Raw genomic sequence first — 11,774 nt, forward strand, 5'->3', positions numbered from 1 at the left:
GAGCTGGGATTACAGGCGCACGCCACCATACCTGGCTAATTTTTTTGGTATTTTTAGTAGAGACGGGGTTTCGCCATCTTGGCCATGCTAGTCTCGACCTCCTGACCTCAGGTGATCCGCCTACCTCGGCCTCCCAAAGTGCTGGGGCTACAGGCATGAGCCACCGCACCTGACCGGATCCATGTTATTGGCATGTGCTGTGTAGGCCTATGTTATTGGCATGCGTTGTGCCCAGCAATGTTATTGATACATGTCGTGCCTGTCAATCTTTCTGACCTAACACGCTGGAACGGTGAGCCTGGCGCTGTCCTCCCACCCCTGGGCGCATGGGGGCACTCGAAGCGCTCCCTGCCGCGGGTGGCATGCAAGCCCCGCCCCCGAGCCGCGATTGGCTGCGCGCGGTGCGCGGCGTCGCACGCACGCACGTAGGCCCCGCCCCGTCTGCCCCGCGCCGGCAGGCGCGCCCTCTCTTGGCCGGCGGCGCTTGTTGTTTGGCGGCGGCGGCCGCGGCTCGGGTCCCCCTCGGCGCCCCCGCCGCCGTCCGCGCGCGGCCATGGAGCTGGAGGTGCCGGACGAGGCGGAGAGCGCCGAGGCGGGGGCCGTGCCCTCGGAGGCGGCGTGGGCGGCGGAGAGCGGGGCGGCGGCAGGTAACGGCCCGGCCTCCGGGGGCTGCGGCCCGCTGGGCGCGTCCGGGCGCCGAGGGTCGCGGGGCTGCGGGGCCGGGGCGGGGGCTGTGGGGGCGCCGCGGGTTCCGGGAGCCTGGGGCGGGGCAGCCCCCTGGAGCCCCGGGGAGGACGGGCTGGGGCCGCGCCGGGAAGCGGGGGGCCTGCGGGGGACGACCTCCCACCACTCGCGGGCCGGGGGCGGCTCGGCCTGGGCGCCGCGGGAGACCCGGTTCTGCCGGCCCCTGTCTGGACCCGCTCCCCGGGGCTGTCCGGCCTGTGGGTGGCGCCTGCCTGGGTGGAGCATGCGGGGGTCTCTGAGGCCCTGCGTGTCCACCTCCTGATGTCACCTCCCTCTCTGCAAATCCCAGACCTGGGTCCGGGTGCGCCGACCTTTCCTCACCCTCCTGGGCCTCAGTTTACCTCCGTGCTAGAATGAGGGGAGGAGAGAGGTGACATTTCAAGATGCCTCCACTGCCTCGGCTGTGCACACAGGGGTGCCCTGTCACCCCTTCTCCTTCTCCCCGAGCCTTCCCCCAGGACACCTGGTGGGGCTGCGGGCTGGGCGGGGGGCACGGCTGTCTCGTGCCCCCTTTGGCTGCTTCCCGGCCCTCCAGCCGGGTGGGTGCAGGCAGCTGGGCCTGCCCTTCTGTGGGGACGGTGTGCAGAGCGCAGAGGAAGGGAACGGTTCCTTCTCAGTCGAGGTCACAAGCTCCCAGATCGGAAGTTTCCGGATTCACAAAATCCTCTGCTCCTCCCAGGCAGCCGGCAGCGGCGTCTCTGTAGACACCCACACGGGCATCCGTCCTCCTTCTCCCCCCAGCCTCCCGAAGCTTCCTTGGTTGGCAGGCAGGCGGGCGATGCGTGCTGCCTGGGAGTTGGGGGAAATGTCTGGAGAGAGAGTGTGTGTGTGGAAGTCATCAGTCCCCCCCCCCCAATCTTGAAAGACACTCGTGGCTTCCCTCCCGGCGGCCATCTGGAACCGCTTGGTAGGTGACCTGGTTCCTTCTCCCGAGCCGGTGGCCTCTCCCCTTTCTTTGCGGACAGTCGGTGGCCTGGCCTGACCAGGACGAGACATGGTGGAGGAGCCCAGGTGGGGGAGGGCAGCGGGTCCCAGCCAGGGTTCCTTTCTCCGGCCCCCCGACTTCCGCCATCAGCCCTCTGACCCGAGTTGGTCAGAAACAAAAGTAGCCCGGGACTCGCTGACCACAAGAAAACCACACCAAGACCAGTGGTCTTATCAGGGGCTCTGGGAGCGCTGGGGACAGATAAAGTCGCAGGCTCCTGCGGGACCGGGACTGGGGCTGTGCGCAGGGGCGGGGGCGGGGGCGGGGGTGAGGTGAGAGTTTGGGGGTGGGTGGGTTGGGAGGGCTGGAAGGTCAGGGGCCAGCATTCCCTGCCAGTCCCTGAAATCGACAGAAATCTGACCCCAGCTGGCCATATAATGCCTCTGAGATGTTAAAATCCAGAGTGGCCTCACCCCTCCAGCCCCATCCCTCCGGACCTCAGTGCTGGTGAGTTTAGGTTAAGCTCGTCTGGGCCGCAGAGACGGGAGTGCATAAAGGCGCCTGCTTATTTTTCAGCGAGATGGTTTTATGCCTCGCTGGGGTTTCTCTGCCTTGGCATCTTTGGCATTTTGAGCCAGGAAATTATTTAGGGGTGCTGGGCAATGTCCCTGGCTTCTGTCCACTCCATGCCAGGAGCACCCCCCAGTTGTGACAACCACAAGTAACCCCAGACACAGTTCAGTGTCCCCTGGAGGGCTGGAGCGCCCTGGTGAGAAATGCCACACAGTGATGACCTGTGGACTGCTTGCTTTTTATCTGTGGTCATCTGGACTCTCCCCACCCTGTGTCCATATCGGTTTATAGAGAGGATGAGCCCTGAGCAGTGGTTAGGGGGAAGCCCAAAAGCCCGGCTCGGTGCCTCACACTTGCAATCCCAGCACTTTGGGAGGCCGAGGTGGGTGGATCATAGGGTCAGGAGTTCAAGACCAGCCTCGCCAACATGGTGAAACCTCGTCTCTGCTAAAGATACGAAAAATTAGCTGGCTGTGGTGGTGAGCACCTGTAATCCCAGCTACTCGGGAGGCTGAGGCAGGAGAATCTCTAAAACCGGGAGGTGGAGGCCGCGGCAAGCTGAGATTGTGCCATTGCACTCCAGCCTGGGTGACAGAGAGAGAAAAGAAAAAGGGAAAGCCCATAGTTGGACCTGCCGGGGTCCCTTTCCCAGCTCTGTGCCTCAGTTGCTGTATGGCTGTCACCTCCCTGGGCCTCAGTGTCCTGTCTATAAAATGGGGTGATGACTGTGTCTGCCTGGGGCTGGCCGAGCCTGGGGTGAGTTGGTGCTGATGCTTGGTGACTGTCATGGCACTTGGCTGTCCGCTTCGGGCCTCTCCACTGTCATGCCTCCAGGACCCTGCTGAGGCCCAAGCCGGTGGTTTCTGGAGTCGCCTCTCACTGTTAGAAGCGATGCTGACACCTTCCAGAAAGCTCAGTGTAGCGGGAGCCTTGCCCGGAAGGGGTGGAGGGAGGCTGCCCGTTTCCCATGGCACTGCTAGCTCCCGATGTCTTCGTCCTTGGCGATTTCGGCCCATCCGATGGGAGGGGAAGTAGTGTCTTGCTGGGGTTTCGAATCTGGTTCCTCTAATTTCCTGGGCTCCTGGCTCCCGAGGCCTGGCCTGGATGGCGTCTCCGTGGGCGGTGGCTGTGGGGCCTTGGGAAGGTTGTGGGGGCCGATGGCCTATCGTGGAGTTTGGCCTGAGCTGTGGCCTGGGTGCCTCTTAGCCTCTTGCAGGCTGCCCTGTCTCTGTGATGTCCTGCAACGCTCAGCTCCATCCCTGGCCCTGCCCCACTCCCACGGCTGATCTGGCAGCAGGTGGTGTCAGCTTCACCTTCAGAATCGGCCCGGAATTCACCGACTCCTTCCCCATCCTCTGCCTGCCCCCGGCCCAGCTCGGTCATCCTCTGCCCCCTAGCCAGGCCTGGCGTTCTTGCTCTTCCTCTGCCCCCAGGACCCTGCTAAAAACTGGTGGCCCAAGTCCTGCCTCCTCCTCTGCCTGCAGCCCTCCATGGCTCCCACCTCCCTCAGGGTCAGAGAGCAAGTCCTCTGTGAAGCCCATCAGGCCCTGCACAGCCTGCCCCGGGCCTCCCTGCCCTCCCCCATCAGGCCCTGCACAGCCTGCCCCGGGCCTCCCTGCCCTCCCCCATCAGGCCCTGCACAGCCTGCCCCGGGCCTCCCTGCCCTCCCCGCCCTCCCCTCTGCACTCTGCCTCAGGCCGTCGGACCCTGCTCTCGGGGCGCAGTCTTGTCCCCAGGCCTTTGCACGGCTGTGCTCCTGCCTGGAGTGCGCGTTCTCCTGCGTCCTTTGCGCCCTTAGCTCTCTCCAGGTGTCTCGGGAGCATCTCCTCTCCGTGAGGCCTGGCTGGCATCACACAGCGGCCTCCTTCCTCCGCCCCCTGCCCTCGCGGTTCCTCTTCCCTGTTTGTGTCATCACCTGAAACATATGGCTCTACTGACGTGTTTTCTGACCGTCTCCTCCTGAGCGAGAGCTCTGTGAGGGCCAGGACCGTCTGTGCCACTCCCGCGGCGTCCCCTGTGCGCGGAAGAGCTCGGCACTCGACAGATCCTGGCGAACATCAGGCGGATGAGGGCGGCGGTGCCAGGGAGGAAGGGCAAGGCAGAATGGGGTGGTTGGGAAGGCCTTGCCAAGAAGGTGGCATCTGAGGGAGACCTGTGGGCGGTGGGCAGGAGAGAGCACGGCCCCCGAGAGGCCCCGCGTGCCTGGAGCAGTGTATAGTGTGGTCACAGGGCGGCCGGGCAGGGAGTCAGCACCGTCACCAGGGCCTCCCCTATAGCCGTGGTGGTCTGGGTAAAAGGCCAGGCGTGGTGGCGCACACCTGTAATCCCAGCATTTGGGAGGCTGAGGCAGGAGGATCACTTGACTCCAGGGGTTTGAGACTGGTGTGGCGACACACAGCAAGACCCTTGTCTGTGCTTAAAAATAAATTAAAACAAGTGGCTAGACGTAATGGCCTGCACCCCTGTTTCCAGCTACTCAGGAGGCTGAGGCAGGAGGATCACTTGAGCCTGGGAGGCCGAGGCTACAGTGAGCTGTGATCGTGCCACTGCATGCCTGGGTGACAGCAAGATCCTATAGAAATGAAGAGGGTGTCAGTGGGATTGTGGTGTCTCTTGTGGCAAGTCAGCAGGGTCCAGGCGGAGGCTGAGGATGCTGGGGACGGAAGCTCCCCGTTCTGTCCCGCCCTGGCTGCCTCCCAGGATGCAGCTCAGGCACTGTGACTGCTGCAGCCTCGGTGTCCCGGTGGAGAGGCCTCGGGAGCCGGCCTGCCCGGGTTTACACCCAGCTCCATCGCACGCCACCGGGGGCCATGTGGCCTCAGCGTTCCTGTCTGTAAAGTGGGCGTGATGTCTGCCTTTCTACCGGGCTACATCGAGAATTGCGGGGTGAAGCCCTTAGAAGGCTCTGGGCAGGCAGCCGGGCCCGTGAGAGAGATGGGATGCCCTTTGTGTCCCGGGTCACTGTTGGTGCTGCTTCTGGGTGCCAAGCAAGCTCACCTGGGTACTGGGGTTCGCCCTGGGAGTCAGGGCTTGTGAAAGTGTGGGGTCTGCTCCTGCAGGTCCTCACACAGGGCTCCCAGACCTTTGTCAGGCACCTCGTGTGGGCCAGGTGGCGCTCAGGGTGCCTGGTCTTTTGATGGCAATGGGACTCCCTCGCTGTTCACTTGGAGCCCTTGGATTGCTGGGGGTCAGGCTTCAGACGGGCACAAGCAGCCACGTGAGCCACATTGGAATCCTGGCCATGCCAGTTCTTGTCAGCAGAGTTTTACTGGCAATGGCCACGGCCTTCAATCCCAGGCTGGCCTGGCGGCCGCCGTGCCACACCAGAACTGAGAGCTGAGTGGCCGCGCCGGGGACTGCGTGTCCCGGAAGCCGAAAGCACTCGGTGTCACGTCCTGTGTGGAAGGCTTTTGCCCAGCCCAGAGTCAGGCTGCGTTGGGCACTGGTGAGTGTGGTGAGGGCACCCAGCAGGTCGAGTGGCCAGGCCTGTGGCAGCAGAGGACTCAGGGAGGGAGGTGGCTGTGATCGGGGTAGGCTGCAGCTGAGGCGAGGCAGGGATTGCAAGGACCTCGCCTAGGCCCTGGGGTGGGAACTTGCCACACCCACCAGAACCGTGGAATCGGAGTCCGTGTGGTGGGAGAGGGTCTTGTGGGGTGGGAGGCCCTGGTCCTGAGGACAGCGGGTGGTGCTGGCATCTGAGTGGGGCGGTGAGCACCGATGCACAGTCCCCGCGCCTGCTGGGGGAGGGTCTGCGGGCAGCAGCGCCCTGTGGGGTCGGGGTCGGCGTCCAGGCGCGTGGCCAGGGTGCTTGGACGGGCGTCGGGAGGTGAGGGGTGCTGAGGGAGACGTGGGTCCCGGAAGGACTTTGGCCCAAGCCCTGGAGCTGGTGGCCAGGGCGGGCAGGACTGAGGACGGTGCAGGACTGGGGACCCAGGCTCTGTGGCAGGCGTGTGCTGCTGTGGGCCACGCAGGGAGTGGGGACCCCCAAAGCAGGTGTGGCCTCCGGGAGCCTGGGTGGGGTGGCCGCAGGCCTGGTGTGGGTTGAGCCTGCCTCCGCTGCTGAGACTTGTGTGCCTCTGAGCAAGTCACTTCCCTTTGTTTTAAATTTAAAAATTTGTCAGTGGAGATGAGGTCTTAGCACGTTGTCCAGGGTCTGAGGGTCTTGAGCCCTTGGTCCCAGGTGACTCTCCTGCCTCCGCCTCCCAAAGTGCCGGGGTTACGGGCATGCGCCCCCACACTGGCCCCTTCTTTCCGTTTGGAGTGAGTGCTGAGGGTGTCCTCAGTGCCTGGCAGGACAGGGGTAGGAGAGGCCCCAGCCCCTGGGAAGCTACATGACCTGGGCCTTTCTTTACAGATGGGGAAACTGAGGCTGCGGGAGGCTGGAGAGGCCACACAGGGTGAGACCGTGAATGAGGAGCAGGGCCCAGGCCTTGTTGCTCCCTGCTCCCTGCCTCCTGGCCCGGGCAGCATGTCCATTCTCACAGGAACAGGCCGGGGAGACCCTGCGAGGATTTGCCGCAGACGCCAGCTGGACAGGGGCCCACGGTGGTGCCGGTGCTCACGGGATTAGAGCCTGAGGGATTAGCTCGCAGTCCCTGCACCTGCCTCCCCGCCACCCCAGACACCAGCTTAGGAGGGGCTGGGGTCCAGTGTGAGGGCCCCCAGGGGCCTGAGCTGGCATGGGGATGCCAGGGGATCCAGCTTCGGGCTGAGTCAGGAGAGGACCCCTGGAGGGACATGAGTGGACAGCTCCGGCCGTGCTCCCTTCCCATGAGGCGCCGGGCCAGGCCGTGCTGCATGCACCCACATCAGCAGGACCAGCTGGAGCGGGGAAGGACCCTGGGGTGGAAGCCGCTGCCTCGGGGCCCGTACCTGTGGCCCCAGTGCTCCCATGTCTGGCTGGTCTGTCCTCCTGGGGGTGGGGGTGCATTTCCCCTGGCATGTATGAGTCAGCCTGACTTGGCATCTGCTGCTAAAACAAACATGCCTGCTCTCCGAGGCCATCCCAGAGGCTCATCCCGAGGTTTCTTGCCTGTGTTGGGGGCCGTGATGGTTTTGCTTCTCTGATCTCTCAGCTCCCAGGCTGACGGAGGTGCCGTCTCCCCCCATGTGGTAAAGCTGTGTGTGTGAGTGCATGTGAGTTAGTGTGTTTGCAAGTTAGCGTGTGTTTGTGAGTGCGTGTTAGTATATGAGTGTGTGTGTGTTATGCAAGTTAGTGAGTGTGAGTGCATGAGTTAGTATTTGTGTGTGTGTGTGCATTTGAGAGTGAGTGCGTGTGAGTTAGTGTGTGTGAGTATGTGAGTTGGCATGTGTGTGTGATTTTGCCAGCCCATTTGTGTGTGTGGGTTGTGGGCATGGCGCCTCTGCCCCGAACCCTGAGTGCAGCCGGTTCTGTTATTTGTGGTAGTTCTTGGGGAAGCTGCTGTGGACCCTTCAGGTGCACAGCGAGGCCTGGCCCCAGGGGAGATCCAAGGTGGGGTTCCTGTGAGCCTCTGGACACGGCGTTTCCATCAGTTAATACGTGACCTTGTTATATGTCCGTTTCTATTTCAAGGCATTTTATTTTAGGGCTGGACACGGTGGCTCACGCCTGTAATTCCAGCACTTTGGGAGGCCAAGGCAAGAGGATCACTTGAGCCCAGGAGATTGAGGCTGCAGTGAGCCGTGACGGCACCACTGCACTCCAGCCTGGGTGACAGAGTGAGATGCTAAGGAAATTTTAAAGACACCCGTGTTGTTGATTTATCACATGGAATTCGCAGACAGTGCTCTCAGGTCCTGTCTGAGCAAAGATTCTCTCACACGGGTTTCTCCACGGGGCTCATCCCAGCCTCTAGCCCTGAGGGACGCAGGAGCACCTGGGGACCAATTTCAATAGCAAAATCACCAGCAAAAATGCAGAAAACAGGCAGGGCGGCCTCACCAGAGCTGCCTGGGGACGTGTGTGCCCCAAAGTACAGGGGGTGCTGCCCTGGAAATAGTCTTCCGGTCTGCTAGACCCCTCCCCGCCCACTGCAGGGGGCCAGGGGCCGTCCCACTCGCACATGGGGAATATGACCCCCTGTGGGCCTGTGGAGGCCTTCGGGGTGCGAGGCTGGTGCTGTCTCCGTGGCTCACCTGCCCAACCCCTGAGGCACCCCGTTTCCCACAGTGCCCAACCTCAGGCCCCAGGTGGAATCCCTTCAGGGCCACTTCACTCCCCGAGGGGACACTGGATGCCTGGACGACAGGGATGCTGGGGAGTCACCCTCGAGGGGTGTCCACCTCTGCTGTGGGGGGGGGGCGGAGGGGGATAGGTGCAGTGCATAGGAGGCTGGGGCCAGGCACAGACCCTCGCAGTGGGAGCCTCAGCCCAGGGCCCAGGGCCCTGCAGCCCACATGGGCCAGACTTCCCCCAGGGGCCAGCATATCCTCTCTGGACCCTGACCCCGCCAGTCCAGCCCTGCCACCTGCAGGCTGACCACACCCCACAGCCTCCTGCCCGGGGCTTGGTGCTGACGACGGAGCCTCTTCCTCCCTTGGATGCTGGGGCCCTGGGAAACGGCCCAGCCTTCGGAGTTCTGGATGGTCCGCCCGCCTGTGCTGGGCTTCCTGTTTACTGCCCCGGCGCCCGCCCGCCTGCTGAGGGAAAGTGATCATGCTGTGGGTGCCTGAGTTGGTATGTGTAAATGTGTGCGTGTGTGTTAGCGTGCGCTTGAGAGTGAGTGCATGTGAGTTACAGTGTGAGTGTGTGTGAGCACCCGGCAGGGAGAACGGGGCTAAGAGGAGGGGGGCCTGCTGCTCAGGGGCTGACCCCAGGCTGTTCCTCCAACGGTGCTGGGGTCCCCCAGGTACACCATCCCCTCCAGCCACCCCACCCCTTCCTTGCTGTGTCCCGCAAGTGTCCTGTGGTGTCCCAAGGGCCTGTGTGTGTGTGCATGTCTGTGCATGTGTGTGCACCTACATGTATGTATGCTTGTATCTGCACGTATGTGCACACGTGTGTGTGTGTGTGTGTGTGTCCCTGTCCCACAGACCCTCACAGCTCCCTGCCCCTGTGGGTTCTTGCTTCCTTCCTTGCCCTGTTTGGAACATATTCCTTATTGAGCTCTTGGACTTACTTAACTAAATTCTTTTTTTTTTTTTTCTTTTGAGACCGTGTCTTGGTCTGTCGCCAGGCTGGAGTGCAGTGGCGTGATTGTGGCTCGCTGCAACCTCCGCCTCCTGGGTTCAAGTGATTCTCCTGCCTCTGCCTCCCATGTAGCTGGGATTACAGGCGCGTGTCACCACACCTGGCTAATTTATTTGTATTTTTAGTAGAGACAGGGTTTCACTGTGTTAGCCAGGATGGTCTCGATCTCCTGATGCTGTGATCCACCCGCCTCGGCCTCCCAGAGTGTTGGGATTACAGGTGTGAGCCACTGTGCCCAGCTTCTAAACTCTTTTTAAATAGGAGCTTTATTGGGATGTAATTCACAGAACCTGCATTTTTACCTACTTCTAATGTACATTTCATGGGTTTTAGTATGTTTGCAGTTGTACAACCCTCCGCTCTCACTGCAGAACATTCTCATCACCCAAAAGCTGTCCATCACTCATTAGCTGCCACTGCCCACCCTTCCTCCAGCCCCTGACAATATCTCACTCACTTTCTGGGCATTTCACAGAAATGGGAAAATGGGGTCACCCACAGCCTGCCCTTCTGTGTCTGTTTGCTCTCGCGGATCGCAATGTCCTCAAGGTGCGTCCACACGGTGGCCTGTGTCAAAGCCTCGTTCATTGTCCGGACTGAGCACTGTCCCAGCGCGTGGATGACGGGGCTGTTCTGGCCCATCCACCCGGTGGTGGGTGCCTGCGTTGCGTCCCCCTTTTTGCTCTCATGCACCTGCTGCTGTGAGCATTTGTGTAAGGTTTTCGTGTGCACGTAGGTTTTCACATCTCTTGAGTTGATGTCGAAGGGTGGGATTGCTGGGTCACAGAAACCCAGGGTGGGACAATTTGAGGAGCTGTCCAACTGTTTCCCACGGTGGCTGCAGTGTTCACATTCCTACCGCAGTGGACGGGCCTCTTCATTCCTCCACGTCTTCACCAGCTCTTCTTCTTGTCTCTGCTTTTTGTTTATTTTCTGAGATAGGATCTCACTCTGTTGCCCAGGCTGGAGTGCAGCGGTGCGATCCTCACACCTTAGCCTCCCAAGTAGCTGGAACTACAGGCTCTGCCACCACTCCCGGTTAATTTTTGTATTTTTGTAGAGACAGGGTCTTGCTATGTTGTCCAGGCTGGTCTGAAACTCCTGGACTCAGGCAGTCCTCCCTCTTGGTCTCCCAAAGTGTTGAGATGACAGATGTGAGTCACTTCGCCTGGCCTGCTTTTTATGATTGAGTTGTGAGTTCTTCATGTAGCTTAGATGTGAAGCCCTCCCCCACACAGATGATTGGCAGACCTTTCTCCCGCTCTGTGGCTCGCCTTTCCAGTTTCCTGCTGGTGTCCTGTGAGGCACAGAAGTCCTGATGAAGTTCACTTGATCTCTTTTTTATTTTGTTTCATTTTATTTATTTATTTTTTGAGACGGAGTCTCACTCTGTCACCTGGCTTGCGATCTCGGCTCACTGCAACCTCCGCCTCCCGGGTTCAAGCGATTCTCCTGCCTCAGCTTCCTGAGTAGCTGGGATTACAGGTACATGCCGCCATGCCCTGTATTTTTAGTAGAGATGGGGTTTCACCATGTTGACCAGGCTGGTCTCGAACTCCTGACCTCGGGCGATCTGCCTGCCTCAGCCTCCCACAGTGCTGGGATGACAGGTGTGAGCCACCATGCCTGGATAGGAAACTTTCTGTAAAGGGCTGAGTGTAAATTTTTTAGGTTTTGGCTTGAGTATGGTGGCTCAGGCCTGTAATCCCAGTGCCTTGGGAAGCCAGAGTAGGAGGATCGTTTGAGCCCAGGAGTTTAAGACTGGCCTCGGCAACAACGTGAGACCCCGTCTCTGAAAAAGAAAAGAATTAGCCAGGCGTGGAGGCGTCTGTAGTCCCAGCTACTCGGGAGGCTGAGGCGGGAAGATCACTTGAGCCCAGGAGTTGGAGGCTGCAGAGAGGTGTGATGGCACCACTGTGCGCCAGCCTGGGTGACAGTGCCAGACCCTGTCTCTACAAAACGTCAAGATGAAAATTTTAGGTTTTGTGGTCCAGGTGGTCTCTGTCACCACTCCCCAACGCTGTGGTTGTAGCACGTAAGGAGTCAGACAATTCGTGAAGAAGTGAGTGTGGCCATGTTCCAGTGATACTTTATTTAGGCCGGGTGTGGTGGCTCACGTCTCTAATCCCAGCACTTTGGGAGGCCAAGGGGGTGGATCACCTGAGGTCTGGAGTTTGAGACCAGCCTGGCCAACATGGTGAAACCCCATCTCTACTAACAGTACAAAAAATCAGCTGGGTGTGGTGGTGGGCGCCTGTAATCCCAGCTACTTGGGAGGCTGAGGCAAGAGAATCGCTTGAACCTGTGGGGTGGAGGTTGCAGTGAGCCGAGGTCACGCCACTGCACTCCAGCCTCGCGCCT

The 11,774-nt window shown here is 60.8% G+C and overlaps 1 protein-coding gene across 10 annotated transcripts in view; it reads left to right on the forward strand.

Annotated features, from left to right (window-relative positions):
- Positions 1–463: 463 nt before the first annotated feature.
- The window catches only part of PIP5K1C (phosphatidylinositol-4-phosphate 5-kinase type 1 gamma), a 57,835-nt gene continuing 46,524 nt past the window's right edge, over positions 464–11,774 (forward strand). For 9 of the 10 annotated variants that reach the window (XM_017507405.2, XM_017507407.2, XM_017507403.2 and 6 more), the window contains exon 1: positions 464–647. In XM_017507405.2, the coding sequence (XP_017362894.1) occupies positions 554–647 (94 nt within the window). In that variant the 5' untranslated portion in view covers positions 464–553. The remainder of the gene's footprint in view (positions 648–11,774) is intronic. The other variant, XM_037730990.1, reaches the window with a different exon arrangement.

This window comes from Cebus imitator, unplaced genomic scaffold (assembly GCF_001604975.1).
Source record: "Cebus imitator isolate Cc_AM_T3 unplaced genomic scaffold, Cebus_imitator-1.0 Scaffold375, whole genome shotgun sequence".
NCBI lineage: Eukaryota > Metazoa > Chordata > Mammalia > Primates > Cebidae > Cebus > Cebus imitator.